Source organism: Megalops cyprinoides, chromosome 13 (genome assembly GCF_013368585.1).
Source record: "Megalops cyprinoides isolate fMegCyp1 chromosome 13, fMegCyp1.pri, whole genome shotgun sequence".
In the NCBI taxonomy this organism is placed as follows: domain Eukaryota; kingdom Metazoa; phylum Chordata; class Actinopteri; order Elopiformes; family Megalopidae; genus Megalops; species Megalops cyprinoides.
Genome location: NC_050595.1, coordinates 2,092,501 through 2,105,000, shown reverse-complemented (window position 1 = coordinate 2,105,000; position 12,500 = coordinate 2,092,501). Strand labels below are relative to the sequence as shown.

At 52.4% G+C, this 12,500-nt stretch overlaps 1 protein-coding gene across 1 annotated transcript in view; it reads left to right on the top strand.

The window, feature by feature from the left end:
* hydin (HYDIN axonemal central pair apparatus protein) overlaps nucleotides 1-12,500 on the top strand; it is a 118,242-nt gene that overhangs the window by 91,857 nt on the left and 13,885 nt on the right. Inside the window, exons 47-66 of the mRNA XM_036544188.1 lie at nucleotides 1-151; nucleotides 847-1,065; nucleotides 1,472-1,674; nucleotides 2,109-2,291; nucleotides 2,737-2,856; nucleotides 3,208-3,367; nucleotides 3,609-3,781; nucleotides 4,059-4,257; nucleotides 5,347-5,446; nucleotides 6,471-6,570; nucleotides 6,981-7,149; nucleotides 7,435-7,676; nucleotides 8,738-8,843; nucleotides 9,079-9,285; nucleotides 9,591-9,824; nucleotides 10,042-10,193; nucleotides 10,751-10,946; nucleotides 11,057-11,165; nucleotides 11,988-12,204; nucleotides 12,377-12,500. The exon at nucleotides 1-151 is cut by the window's left edge and continues 284 nt beyond it; the exon at nucleotides 12,377-12,500 is cut by the window's right edge and continues 261 nt beyond it. Of these exons, the coding sequence (XP_036400081.1) occupies nucleotides 1-151; nucleotides 847-1,065; nucleotides 1,472-1,674; nucleotides 2,109-2,291; nucleotides 2,737-2,856; nucleotides 3,208-3,367; nucleotides 3,609-3,781; nucleotides 4,059-4,257; nucleotides 5,347-5,446; nucleotides 6,471-6,570; nucleotides 6,981-7,149; nucleotides 7,435-7,676; nucleotides 8,738-8,843; nucleotides 9,079-9,285; nucleotides 9,591-9,824; nucleotides 10,042-10,193; nucleotides 10,751-10,946; nucleotides 11,057-11,165; nucleotides 11,988-12,204; nucleotides 12,377-12,500 (3,364 nt within the window). The remainder of the gene's footprint in view (nucleotides 152-846; nucleotides 1,066-1,471; nucleotides 1,675-2,108; nucleotides 2,292-2,736; nucleotides 2,857-3,207; nucleotides 3,368-3,608; nucleotides 3,782-4,058; nucleotides 4,258-5,346; nucleotides 5,447-6,470; nucleotides 6,571-6,980; nucleotides 7,150-7,434; nucleotides 7,677-8,737; nucleotides 8,844-9,078; nucleotides 9,286-9,590; nucleotides 9,825-10,041; nucleotides 10,194-10,750; nucleotides 10,947-11,056; nucleotides 11,166-11,987; nucleotides 12,205-12,376) is intronic.

Here is a 12,500-nt window from a genome sequence, read left to right as displayed (position 1 = left end):
CCCTGCCCAACCTTCGGGGGAGACCCTGGAGGGGGCGGAGCCAGATCCCCCGCCCGAGGGCGTGCCCCACATCCTGCTGTCTGTCAGTGGGCGGGATCACCCCAGCGGGGCGGAGATCGTAGGGAGTGGGAGGTTGCCCCCCCTCGAAGAGGTGCCCCTCTCCCTCACACATTTCCACTCTCAGTCCTCTTTCATATTGTATTCATAATATCAATTCTCATTAATGCTATTAACTCACTGCAGTGAATACAGAGCTAACAGTGAGTTTTCAGTAGGTATGAAGCTATTTGAGCCTATTGGTTAAATAGGTAATATTAAAAATAGTGCAGATGGACATCAGTGTAAATACCCTTTGATGCACATCCAACACTTTTTTTAAAGAAAAAAGAGACTCCCTCTGTGCCTGTGGTTTGACTCAGTCTCCCTGCCTGTGCTCTGACTCACTCTCTCTCACTGTGCTCTGACTCACCCTCTCTCCCTGTGCTGTGACTCCCTCTGTGCCTCTGCTCTGACTCACTCTCTCTCCCTGTGCTTTGACTCACTCTGTGCCTGTGCTCTGACTCACTCTCTCTCGCTGTGCTCTGACTCACTCTCTCTCGCTGTGCTCTGACTCACTCTCTCTCCCTGTGCTTTGACTCACTCTGTGCCTGTGCTCTGACTCACTCTCTCTCGCTGTGCTCTGACTCACCCTCTCTCCCTGTGCTGTGACTCCCTCTGTGCCTCTGCTCTGACTCACCCTCTCTCCCTGTGCTCTGACTCACCCTCTCTCCCTGTGCTGTGACTCCCTCTGTGCCTTTGCTCTGACTCACTCTCTCTCTCTCCCTGTGCTGTTACCCGGTCCTGCAGGTGTTGGACGGGCTGGGACAGGGACCCAGTGGCCCCCCCATCCCCCCTCCCATCATCTACTCCGAGGTGCCATACCCTGAGCAGCGGGCCCCGCCCAGCACTCAGGAGGGTGCCACCCACTTCACCTTCATGGCCCCGCCCACCACTGAAGACTTCGGCGAGGACAGGAGGGAGACGGAGACTGAGGCCGACACTCTGAGTACTGCGTCCCTGGTCAAGGTACACCAGAGCTCCTCCCTCTGGGCGGGGTCACATGGGGGGGTGGAGCCTTCCTCAGTGTTGCCTGCTTTTTCCAGTTTTTGAAGTTTTTGATGTTGTCATGTCTCTGTGAGCCAATGAGAGGACTGAATTTAAGCTAAGCGTATCTGTGTGAGTACGATATTCAGAGACTGCCATGCGGTTCAGTAAGCTAAGTTGCTTGTTCTGAGTGTAGGTGGAGACCTGGGTTTGATGATGTTCTGCCGAGGTTTAGTGAGTTTCATTGGCCAGAGATCTAAAGATTCGTGCTGTCAGTCTGGTTACTCGGTTCCATATGTATCTGTTAATGAATCAAGGCTGACTCACTGAGTGAAAGTCAACCTGTAGGAGTCGTTTTGGTGCAAACTCAGCAGTGATTGGCTCACAGGAGGACCCAGTGACGCCCTCTAAAGGCCGAGGCAGGAAGGGCGAGACGGGAAGGGAGAGTCAGAGGGAGAGGAGGCGCACGCCAGGCAGGAGGAGCACGAGAGGAGCAGAGTCCCGCTCCCCTCCCCTCAGTGCTACCACCCCCCTGTCTGACACCGAGCAGAGCACCCTCACCACAGAGTCCCAGCAGGACAGCAACCCGCGGTGAGACACTCACACACACACACGCAGACACACACACACACACTCTCACATATACATACACACACACACACTCACACTCACACACACACACAGACACACACACACTCTCACATATACATACACACACACACACACTCTCACACTCACACTCACACACACACACGCAGACACACACACACACACACATACACACACGCAGACACACACACATACACACACACACACACACACACACACACTCACACTCTCACTCACACTCACACTCACACACACACACTCTCAAATATACACACACAGATATATACAGACACACAGACACACACACACACTCACATATACATACACACACACACACACACACACACACACACACAGACACACACAGACCGCAACTCGGGTTTAGATGTGTGAAGCCTGTTTCTGTCTGACCGCAGTTTGACCACATTCCGCTGGGTGGTCCCAGCCAATGGGGAGGTGACCCTGAAGATCTGGTTCCACTCCTCACTGCCGGGCAGATTTGAGCACACGCTGAACTTCGAGCTGTTGGGCACCAGGAGGCGCTATCAGCTGCACTGCAGGGGAGTGTGTGCCTTCCCCACCATCAGCACAGACTACAAGTCAGTATTTCCATCCGTACTGTGGAAACCTTGCCTTTCTCACACAGTACTTCAGGAGAATTATGATAGTGATTGATATATTGACACTTCATGTTACATTACATTATTGTCATTTACTAGATAGTTACATCTAGGGCAGCTTACATAGGTTACAGTTTTTACATGTTATCCATATATACATACCTGGATATTTACTGAGGTGATTGTGGGTTAAGTACCCAAGCATACAGCAGCAGTAACCTTTCGGTCACGAGCCCTGCTCCTTACCACCTCACCACACTGCCACACTGTTAATGACATCTTGACTATTGCAGCACTTAACCCATATTTTAGTCATAACAATAACTGCTGGATATAATAACCAGTGCCATACTGTAAACACAGGTATGTTTCCTCTGTAAAGAGAGTCTGCCAGATGAATAAAGCCTGTCTCGCTGTGTGGTAGGGTTGTGTTTTCTCGCTGTAAGAAGGCCCTGCAGTCGGACGACAGCCTGCAGAAGGCCTACGTCATCCAGTCTGGGGTGTACGAGTTCGGCCCGCTGCTGTGCCGAAAATCCAGAGACAGGTACGCCTCACTTTATAGGTGTGAAGTTAGTGCCCAGATGCACGCCACCAGCTGGCGGAACTCCGGAGGAAATGCTGGAAGAACGACATGGTTATGCAGTGACTGTTATGCAGTGAGCTGCATCTTTGTGTGTGTGTGTGAGCAGTGTGTGCAGGGTGTGTGTGCGTGCAGGGTGTGTGTGCTGTAAGCCAATCAGTCACAGCTAAATGCGAGGTCCGGATCAGAACTTCGGCTCCCTGGTGAAACCTGGCCTGCTGTACTGTTCACACTGGGGTGCTGTGAAGTAGGGTGGGTGAAAATTGTGCCATAACCCCACCATTTCTCAGCCTACCTGCACTACCTGTGCAACAGGTACAAGGAGGGCACGTATCCTGAGAACATGGAGAGGCTGATGATCCATAACTGCTCGCCGCTGGATGCCGAGGTCCACTTCTGCTTCCAACACGACACCAAGGCCACGACCTTCCTGCTGGACCCACCCACCATGGCCCTCAAACCCAATGAGAAACAGGTGCTATGACTTTCATAGCGCGATTACATCATAATAACAGTGCTAGTCCCCTCCCACCATGACCCTCAGAGCTAATGAGAATCAGGTTCTGGAGCTTCCACAGAGCCATTACATCATAATAGCAGCGTTAGACCCCACCCACTGTTGGAGTTTTTGCAGACCCATTACATTTACACTTCATTATTAGACATTTGTTTAGCCCACTGTCAGTGGCAGAGTCCTCACGCAGCTGTGTGTGCAGGAGCTGAGGGTGTGGGCGTACCCCACGGCTCCTGGCCCGTTTGAGGACAGTGTGGTGTGCTGTGTGAGGGAGAACCCCGACCCCGCCCTGTTCCCCGTCTCCTGCCGCGGCGTTCGCCTGGAGCTGGAGCTCGACCGCAAGCAGCTCCACTTCGACAAGGTGCTGCTCAGCAGGTGGGGCAACACCTGAGCCAGGATACCTGCGCTCCCTCTCAGAAACACACACACACACACACACACTCACATACACACACACACACACACACACACACACACACACACACATACACCTGAGCCAGGATACCTGCGCTCCCTCTCAGACACACCTACATTGCAGAGACCTCTCTCTCCCTCTCTCTCTCTCTCTCCCTCTCTCTCTCTCTCTCTCCCCCTCTCTCTCTCTCTCTCTCTCTCTCCCTCTATTTCTCTTTCTGTCTCTGGCTCCTCCAAGGCGAGACACTAAGAGCCTGTGTTTGCGGAACGCCACGCCCCTGCCCGCCGCCTGGAGATTGGCTGGGCTGGAGAAGCTGGGGGAGGAGTTCAGCGTGACCCAGGACCATGGCGTCGTCCCGCCTAGATCCGAGTTCCACCTGCAGATGCACTTCAGGTCCTTGAAGGCCGTCAACCTGAAGAGAGCGGCCAGCCTGGAGGTAGAAACCAGCACTCACACTACAGAGGGTACAGAGGGACACAGCTCTTACCGAGGGACACAGCTCTTACACTGCACAGAGGGACACAGCTCCTACACTGTACAGAGGGACACAGCTCTTACACTGTACAGAGGGACACAGCTCCTACACTGCACAGAGGGACACAGCTCTTACACTGTACAGAGGGACACAGCTCTTACAGAGGGACACAGCTCTTACTCTGTACAGAGGGACACAGCTCTTACAGAGGGACACAGCTCTTACACTGTACAGAGGGACACAGCTCTTACAGAGGGACACAGCTCTTACAGAGGGACACAGCTCTTACTCTGTACAGAGGGACACAGCTCTTACAGAGGGACACAGCTCTTACACTGCAGAGGGACACAGCTCTTACTCTGTACAGAGGGACACAGCTCTTACAGAGGGACACAGCTCTTACACTGCAGAGGGACACAGCTCTTACTCTGTACAGAGGGACACAGCTCTTACAGAGGGACACAGCTCTTACTCTGTACACAGTGCAGCACGTATAACGTATGGGGGGGAGAGTGCAGCGTAGACTGAAACATGGCGTCACCCAGAGATACGTTACAGAGGGCTAGACGCAGAGAGCACAGTGGATGAGTGAGCATTAAATGAGCGACTGACTGATTAAACAGTAGCTGGTAGATGTGACAGAAATTCAGTGAGGGAAAAAATTCGAACTGAACAGATGGTTAAAGCGGTCATGTAAGTAATAAACATGTGAACACATTTGACAAGCAAACAAGGAAAAATTAGTTATGAGCTGTCCCCTCTCATAAGAGTCCTGTGCTGATCTCTGTATGTGTTTTTGTGTATATGCGGGTGTGTATGTGTTTTTACGTGTGCATGCGTTTTTGTGTATGTGTGGGTGTGTATGTGTGTTTATGTGTGTATGCATTTTTGTGTATGTGTGGGTGTGTATGTGTGTTTACGTGTGTATGCATTTTTGTGTATGTGTGGGTGTGTATGTGTGTTTACGCGTGTATGTGTTTTTGTGTATGTGTGGGTGTGTATGTGTGTTTATGGGTGTGTATGTTTGCCTGTGTTTTCATGTTTACTCAGGTGTCGGATGTGGACAACATTCTGGGCCTGGTCCAGACGGAGAACCTCCAGATTTTGGCGGAGGCATACGACGTGGCTCTAGACATCTCCTTCCCCAAAGGTACTCAAACCCAGCAGGAACCATGTCAGAACCGCCATCGCGCTCACATTGTGGTCAGAGTCCGCCCTGTCAGATACTAGAACATCATGGGTTTAAACCCCAAAGATTTTTTGAAGTCCTTCTTCACTGTGGTCTTTCAGAATCTTTTCACACTCACAATAACAACTAATCCCAGTGTCCTGGTTGAATCCTCAGGGGGAGCATTTTAGGTTAAAGTGTGCTCAACCTGAAAATCCACAGCCAGGCTCACCTGGGGTTCGGCATAGCAAAAATAATGAAATCAGTAAATCCTGATACACCCCCTTCACTGAGAGTGTCAGGACTCTTCCTCCTCTGATTGATGGGATTCCCTGGCCATCCTGTCTGCTCCATTGTCATTGGCTGATTAAAAGCCTTGCCTGTCTGTCACCACCAATCACAGCCTCCTCCCAGCGGCTTTGCTGTGTTATAATCTGAAAGGTAATGGTAAATGCCCTGTGTAAGAGAACCTGCTCTATCTCTGCATGCTCCGACTGTCAACCCAGGGATTTCTGTCACATTCATAACGGCCATGCAAGCTTTTAACAGCCTGGTTAAATTTGACATGGTGCTCTGCTTAGCAACATTAATGGGATGTAATGTGTATTTGCTCTATGGGCTGTGTGAGGTGAGACACCCTCGATCGTGTGTAACGGGACAGCAATAACCACGGCTCATTGGCTACGCTGCTCATCTCTGAGACCTCCCCTTTCTGTCACTGTCACTGGCCCAGGGGTCCGCCCCTCTCCCCCTCTCCCTCTCTCACCCTCTCCTCCTCTCACTCTCTCCCCCTCTCACTCTCTCCCCCTCTCCCCTCTCCCTCTCTCACCCTCTCCTCCTCTCACTCTCTCCCCCTCTCACTCTCTCCCCCTCTCCCCTCTCCCTCTCTCACCCTCTCCCCCTCTCCCTCTCTCACCCTCTCCCCTTCTCCCTCTCTCCCCCTCTCCCCCTCTCCCCCTCTCCCCTCTCCCTCTCTCCCTGCCCTAACTGCACGTGTGTCACTCAGGGGCTGATGGAGGCCTGGACTTCGGGACCATCAGAGTATCAGAGGAGGCGAAGCTGTCTGTGACACTGAAGAACAAGGGCAAATACGAGATCGCGTTCAAGTTAGTTTTCCCATGAGCGCTTCAACAGCCTTCACACAGTTCTGAGGCTAAAATATTACATTCATAAAAGGTTGAGTTTTGAATGGCTGAATCTTTCCTTCATCCTTACATGTCTCCTGCCTTTTATCTCTGCCTGTTACCTGTACCCCTTTCCTCCCTTTTCTTCTTTCTCTCTCTCTCTCGCTTTTCTTCTCCTGTTCATCTCCCGCTCTACTACCACCTATCCACTCTCCTTTTTTTAGAAAAATGTTTCCCTTTTTGTCTTTTTTGTGATGTTTAGGTTTGTCTTGAAGAATAATAATGTTTGTTGAGCTTTGTGTTTTTAAATAAAGGCGGCTTAAAAGTCTCTTTTCCTCCACCTACCTTAATCTCTCCATCTCTCCATCTCCCTCCCTCCTGTGCTGTGCCAGGTTCCTGCTGAAGCCCACAGACCCAGACATGCCCGACCTGAGCTCCCTCTTCAGCATCACGCCCCTGAAGGGCTCCCTGAACCCCAGTGAGCGCCCCACCGCCGTGCACTTCCTCTTCCGCCACAACAGGGAGGTGTCAATCAAAGAGCAGCAAATCCTCTACTGCCAGGTCAGCAGACCCCGCCCCCACAGCTCTGACATAATCAAAGCTCTACAGCAAAGCTCAGCGCAAGCAGATAACATCACAGAGAATACCACCCTCACATCCTTACACCTGTGCAATACAGATAACATCCCACTCATGCATTTACACCTGTACTATACAGGTGACGTGTGTGGATTTTGTATTTTGTTCTAGAAGCATCGCAGACTCTGGAAAAGGTGTTTATTGCAGCAGGTGTGCTGTGGGACTCAGGTGTGGGCAGGTGTGTTGAGTGTGCCCCCTTCCTCTCAGGTGATTGAGCCGAACATTGCGGAGGGGGGCGAGACCATCGCCTGCATCCCCATAAAGGTGTCGGTCCAGTCCCTCTTCAGCAGATACAGCATCCTGCCCTCCACCGACATCAACTTTGGCCCCCTTGTCTACGGCAGCCGCAAGGTGCGCACCTTCACCCTGGAGAACAAGGGCCACTTCGAGTTCCGCTACACCATCACCAGGATCTCCAAGGACCTGCCCCCACCCAGCCAGAGAAAGGGGTATGAGCTCACCTCCGCTTCTCCCTAACCAGTCTCTAACCTGTGAAGTTCTTACTTATGGATCTTTAACCTGTGGAGTTCTTACCTATGGGTCTCTAACAGGTGGAGTTCTTACATGTGGGTCTCTAACCTGTGCAGCTCTAACCTGCAGAGATCTAATTGGTTATCCTTTACCTGCAGGCCTCTAACCTGTGGGGTTCTTACATCGAGGCCTTTGAGCAGTTCTGACCTACAGAGATGTAATCTGACTTTGCCTGTAGGTCTGTAATCTGTAGTATTCCTAGCTGTGGGTCTGTGATTTGTGGGATTCTTTTCTGAGCTTGTCTCCAATGTTCCACTTCGTCTCTTTCACAGACTTGTCTTAATTTTCTGTTCCAATTCCTCTTAATGTTTCCATTTTTCTCTCTCAGAAGCTGTTGTTCGTTCTCTCAGCCTTCAGCAGTGCAGTGGTAGGAGGCTCTACCTGCTGCGCTCTTTGCTGCTCAGGGGAAGCGAGATGCTTCAGTTTTCTGGTAATTAGGCTCGGGATAGCTCCAGTAAGAGTGGCCGTTTTGAGAATGGCTGCCCTGCGGTCAAGAGACCGTGTTCCTACCGAGTTGGCGAAGGGATCATCAGTAACGCAAGGACACTTGTGTTCACTGGACCGTGAGGTCACACTGTGATTACTGTACTTGCTGACAATAACAAGCAGTTCCCCGCACGCCTGTGCTGTATAAATCACCTCAGGGTGAGGTAAGCGTGAAATTAGGCTGGCAGCAGCAGAGGAGGGAGCTCCAGGGAGGGTCAGCTCATGTACAGAGAGGTGGGGCTACAGACATGAAATCTCCTGGGGGGATATGACCAATCTCACCAATTTCTCTCTCACATTCTCCCTTACTCTTCCTCTCTCTCCCCCCTCTGCCTCTCTTTCTGTCTTTCTATCCCTGTCTTTCCCCTCTCTCCCCCCTCTCTCTCTCTCCTCTCTCTCTTTCTCTGTCTCTTTCTCTCCACTTTCTGTCCCTCTCTCTCTCTCTCTCTCTCCCTCTCTCTCCCTTCTCTCTCCCTCTCTTTCTGTCCCTCAGTGTCGGCACACTCAGGCGTTCTCGATCTCGGGAGAGTGGTTCTGGGAAAGGCAGCAGGGTCCGGAGGAATGAGTCCATCCAGAAGGAGACGGGCGTGTCCGTACAGGTGTGTGAAACTCTGTCCAATCAGGTGCAAGAACCTGTGAGCCTGCTCACCCTCTGTTAGTAAAGGGTGCGGCATCATCACAAACTTGGTGAGAGAAAGTGGACCAATAAGGAGAGGTTTCTTAACTATGGATATAGAATCATTTGGACATTGGGAGAATCAGGCAGTGTTATTGAGCAGCAGTCTAAACCTGTATGAGACAGCACACTGAGGCTGATCCCTCCTCCCGCTCCAGGCCCGTTTCACTGCGGGGGTGTTCACTGTGTCCCCTGGGTTTGGGACGCTGGGCCCCGGGGGTCAGCAGGTGGTGACAGTCGACTGTGTAGCTGACCAGACCGGCAGGTGGGATGAGTTTCTGGTCCTGGATGTGACCGACCGTGACCCCAGCGATCACCCCGACGGCATCCCTTACCAGCTGGCGGCTGAGGTGTGCGTGCCAGGTGCGTTAGCGCCGTGCCAGGTGTGTTAGCGCCACGCCCGATGATACACGTGCAGGTGCACTGTCGGTGATAATCACAATCAAACATTGTTTTTGTTCCCTTTCTACTCCATTTTTCATGACTTTTCATGGTAGTTCTCTTTCCTTACCCTGATAGCCATTTTGTCAGCTTTCACCAAAGGCATTGTGGGTAATTTACCCTATTTACCCTACTTGGATTCCGAGACCCCTCTGCCCCCCACCCCCCTCGGCAGTCCGTCTCACCGATGTGTCTGACTGCGTTTTCGTGCGCCCACCCCCTCGCAGAGATAATGTACAAGGACTTTGCGTCCATCTTCGAGGAGCACCGCATCTGTGAGAACAGCAGTCTGCTGCACTGTGAGCAGCACAGAGACGCCACAGGCATCTACATCCGGGACGAGAACAAGTTCGTCTTCAACAACGTGCTGGTGGGCCGGCCCTCCGAGGCCCGATTCCGCATCACCAACGCGGGCAGGGTGCCCTGCGAGCTCAGCCTGGCGGTCAAACCCGTCCTCACCAAGGTGTGTGTGTGTGTGAGTGTGTGTGAGTGTGTGTGTGTGTGTGTGTGTGCGTGTGCGTGTGCGTGTGTGTGTGTGAGTGTGTGTGTGAGTGCGTGTGTATGTGTGTGATTGTTTTTGAGGGTTTTCAAGGCCCTGTGTTTGATTGGTGATTTTGCAGTCATGCTGCTGTTTGATTGGTTGTTTCACGGTGATAAAACCGTTTTATTGGCTGTTTCAGGTTCAGATGCGCAGCGGTGACGTGTTTGAGGTGACACCCTCCAAAATGTGCATCCCCAGCCACTCACTCTCCTTCGCCGTGGTAACCTTCACCCCACAAACCATGCAGACCTACCACGCTGTGTTCGAGGCCTCAATAGAGGGTGCTTCCAGGTACAGCACCGTCCCCAGTTACTGCTACACCCGTTAGATAGTGCTATTTACTGTACACACCTGATAGAGTAACTGCTACTCTTAGTGGAATTATTGCTGACTGTGCACACCTACTAACTGCACACGACCCGATAGTCACTGCTAGCGGTACACAGCTGAAAGAGTATCTGCTAGCGGTACACAGCTGAGAGCGGAGCTGGTAGCGTTACACAGCTGAGAGCAGAGCTGGTAGCGTTACACAGCGGAGAGCGGAGCTGGTAGCGGTACACAGCTGAGAGCGGAGCTGGTAGCGGTACACAGCTGAGAGCGGAGCTGGTAGCGGTACACAGCTGAGAGCGGAGCTGGTAGCGTTACACAGCGGAGAGCGGAGCTGGTAGCGGTACACAGCGGAGAGCGGAGCTGGTAGCGGTACACAGCTGAGAGCAGAGCTGGTAGTGTTACACAGCGGAGAGCGGAGCTGGTAGCGGTACACAGCTGAGAGCGGAGCTGGTAGCGGTACACAGCTGAGAGCGGAGCTGCTAGCGGGTAAACAGTGGCACTGTCCCCTCCTGCTGTAGCGTGATGCAGCTGGTGCGCTCGAAGGGGCTGGTGTTGGACCTGATGGGGGAGGGGACCCTGCCGTGCGTGAGTGTGCTGCGGCCGACGCTCCGCAGCGCTCGGGGGAACCCGCTGCTGCAGTTCCAGCGCCTCCTGCTGGGCCGTGGACGCACCCTCCCGCTGGTGCTGAGAAACGACGGCAGCGTACCTGCACAGGTGAGCGCGGAGGGGAGCGGATCTCATCTGAGGGTGTGAATCTGGCCAGGTGCTGTCCTGTGGGTGTATATCGCAGTAAAATGGTGTTCTGGGTGTTATTTTACGGGCAGGTTAACATCGAGATGCTGGACAGGGTGGGGGTGTTCACCCTGAGAGCTGCTCCTGACACTGTCTGCCATGCCCTGTCAGCCACGGCCCTGCACAGCGACTCCGGTGCAGGTAACACTGACACACACACACGTGCACACACACACACACTCACATACACACACGTGCACACAAACACACACACACACACACTCACATACACACACGCATACACACACGTGCACACACATATGCATACACACACACGTGCGCACACACACACACACACACACACACACACGCATACACGCACGTGCACTCACACACACACACATGCACACACACACTCACATACACACACGTGCACACACACATGCATACACACACGTGCACTCACACACACACACGTGCACACACGCATGCATATACACAAGCATGCACACGCACTTGCACGCATACACACACACGCACGCACACACACGCAAACTCATGCACACTCACACACACACTCTCACACACACGCGCATTCTGAAAATGGCATCCTACCTGTTATTTTCAAAGAAAGTAGCTGACTGCCTGACATTTTCCCAGAGAACAGCGAACCGCCTGTTATTCTACCATCAAAGCAGCCGCTGTCATAAATATTACATTATTCTTGGAACAATAACTTTGATCTGTGACTGCTTCTGCAGACAGATGTTCACAAACAGAATAAATGTATGATATACTGTAATCTGTGTAGTAACCTGCGAGAATTGAGAATAACGTATTATATCATGTACCGCTGTTTTATGAAATATAGTTGTGATATGTACTATAGGTGTAATGCAATGTAATATAGTTTTGTGTAATATACAATAGATAATATTTGTAAAGTACAGTGAGACCTAATTTACAGTACAGTGATATAATATGGTGATGTAATGTGTTTTAATGCTTGTAATACCCCCGCAGACAGACAGGTGGCGCACTTGGGCTCCCTCTCCCTCACCCCGGGCCAGCAGGCGGAGTTTGAGGTGGAGTTCCGTCCCACTGAGGCGGGGAGCTTTGAATGCGACCTGCGCCTCCAAGTTCAGGACAACCAGTACGAGGAGACGCTGGTGCAGCTGGCAGGGGAGGGGTACCAGGATGTCATCACCATGGACAACATCGGCAGCAAGCCCCACCGAGCGCGGGACGCTGCGGAGGGTAAGGGCTGGGGGGCCGCAGGGAGAGGCCGGGGGTGTGCGCGGCGGGCTCCCTGGGGAGAGGCGTACTCTTAGTCCCAAAGGTGGGGTTACACCTGTAAGCCCTCCTGTGGGGCTTGCAGTCTCTCTGCTGTGCTGTTGTTTTGTCATCATCAGGGAATCTCCTTTACCCTCAGAATTCAGGTCTGACTTGCTGAACTTCGGAGACTGCCGGGTGGCCACGCCCTACCAGGAGACCCTCACCCTGACCAATCACAGCAGCTCGGAGGTGCTGAGGTTC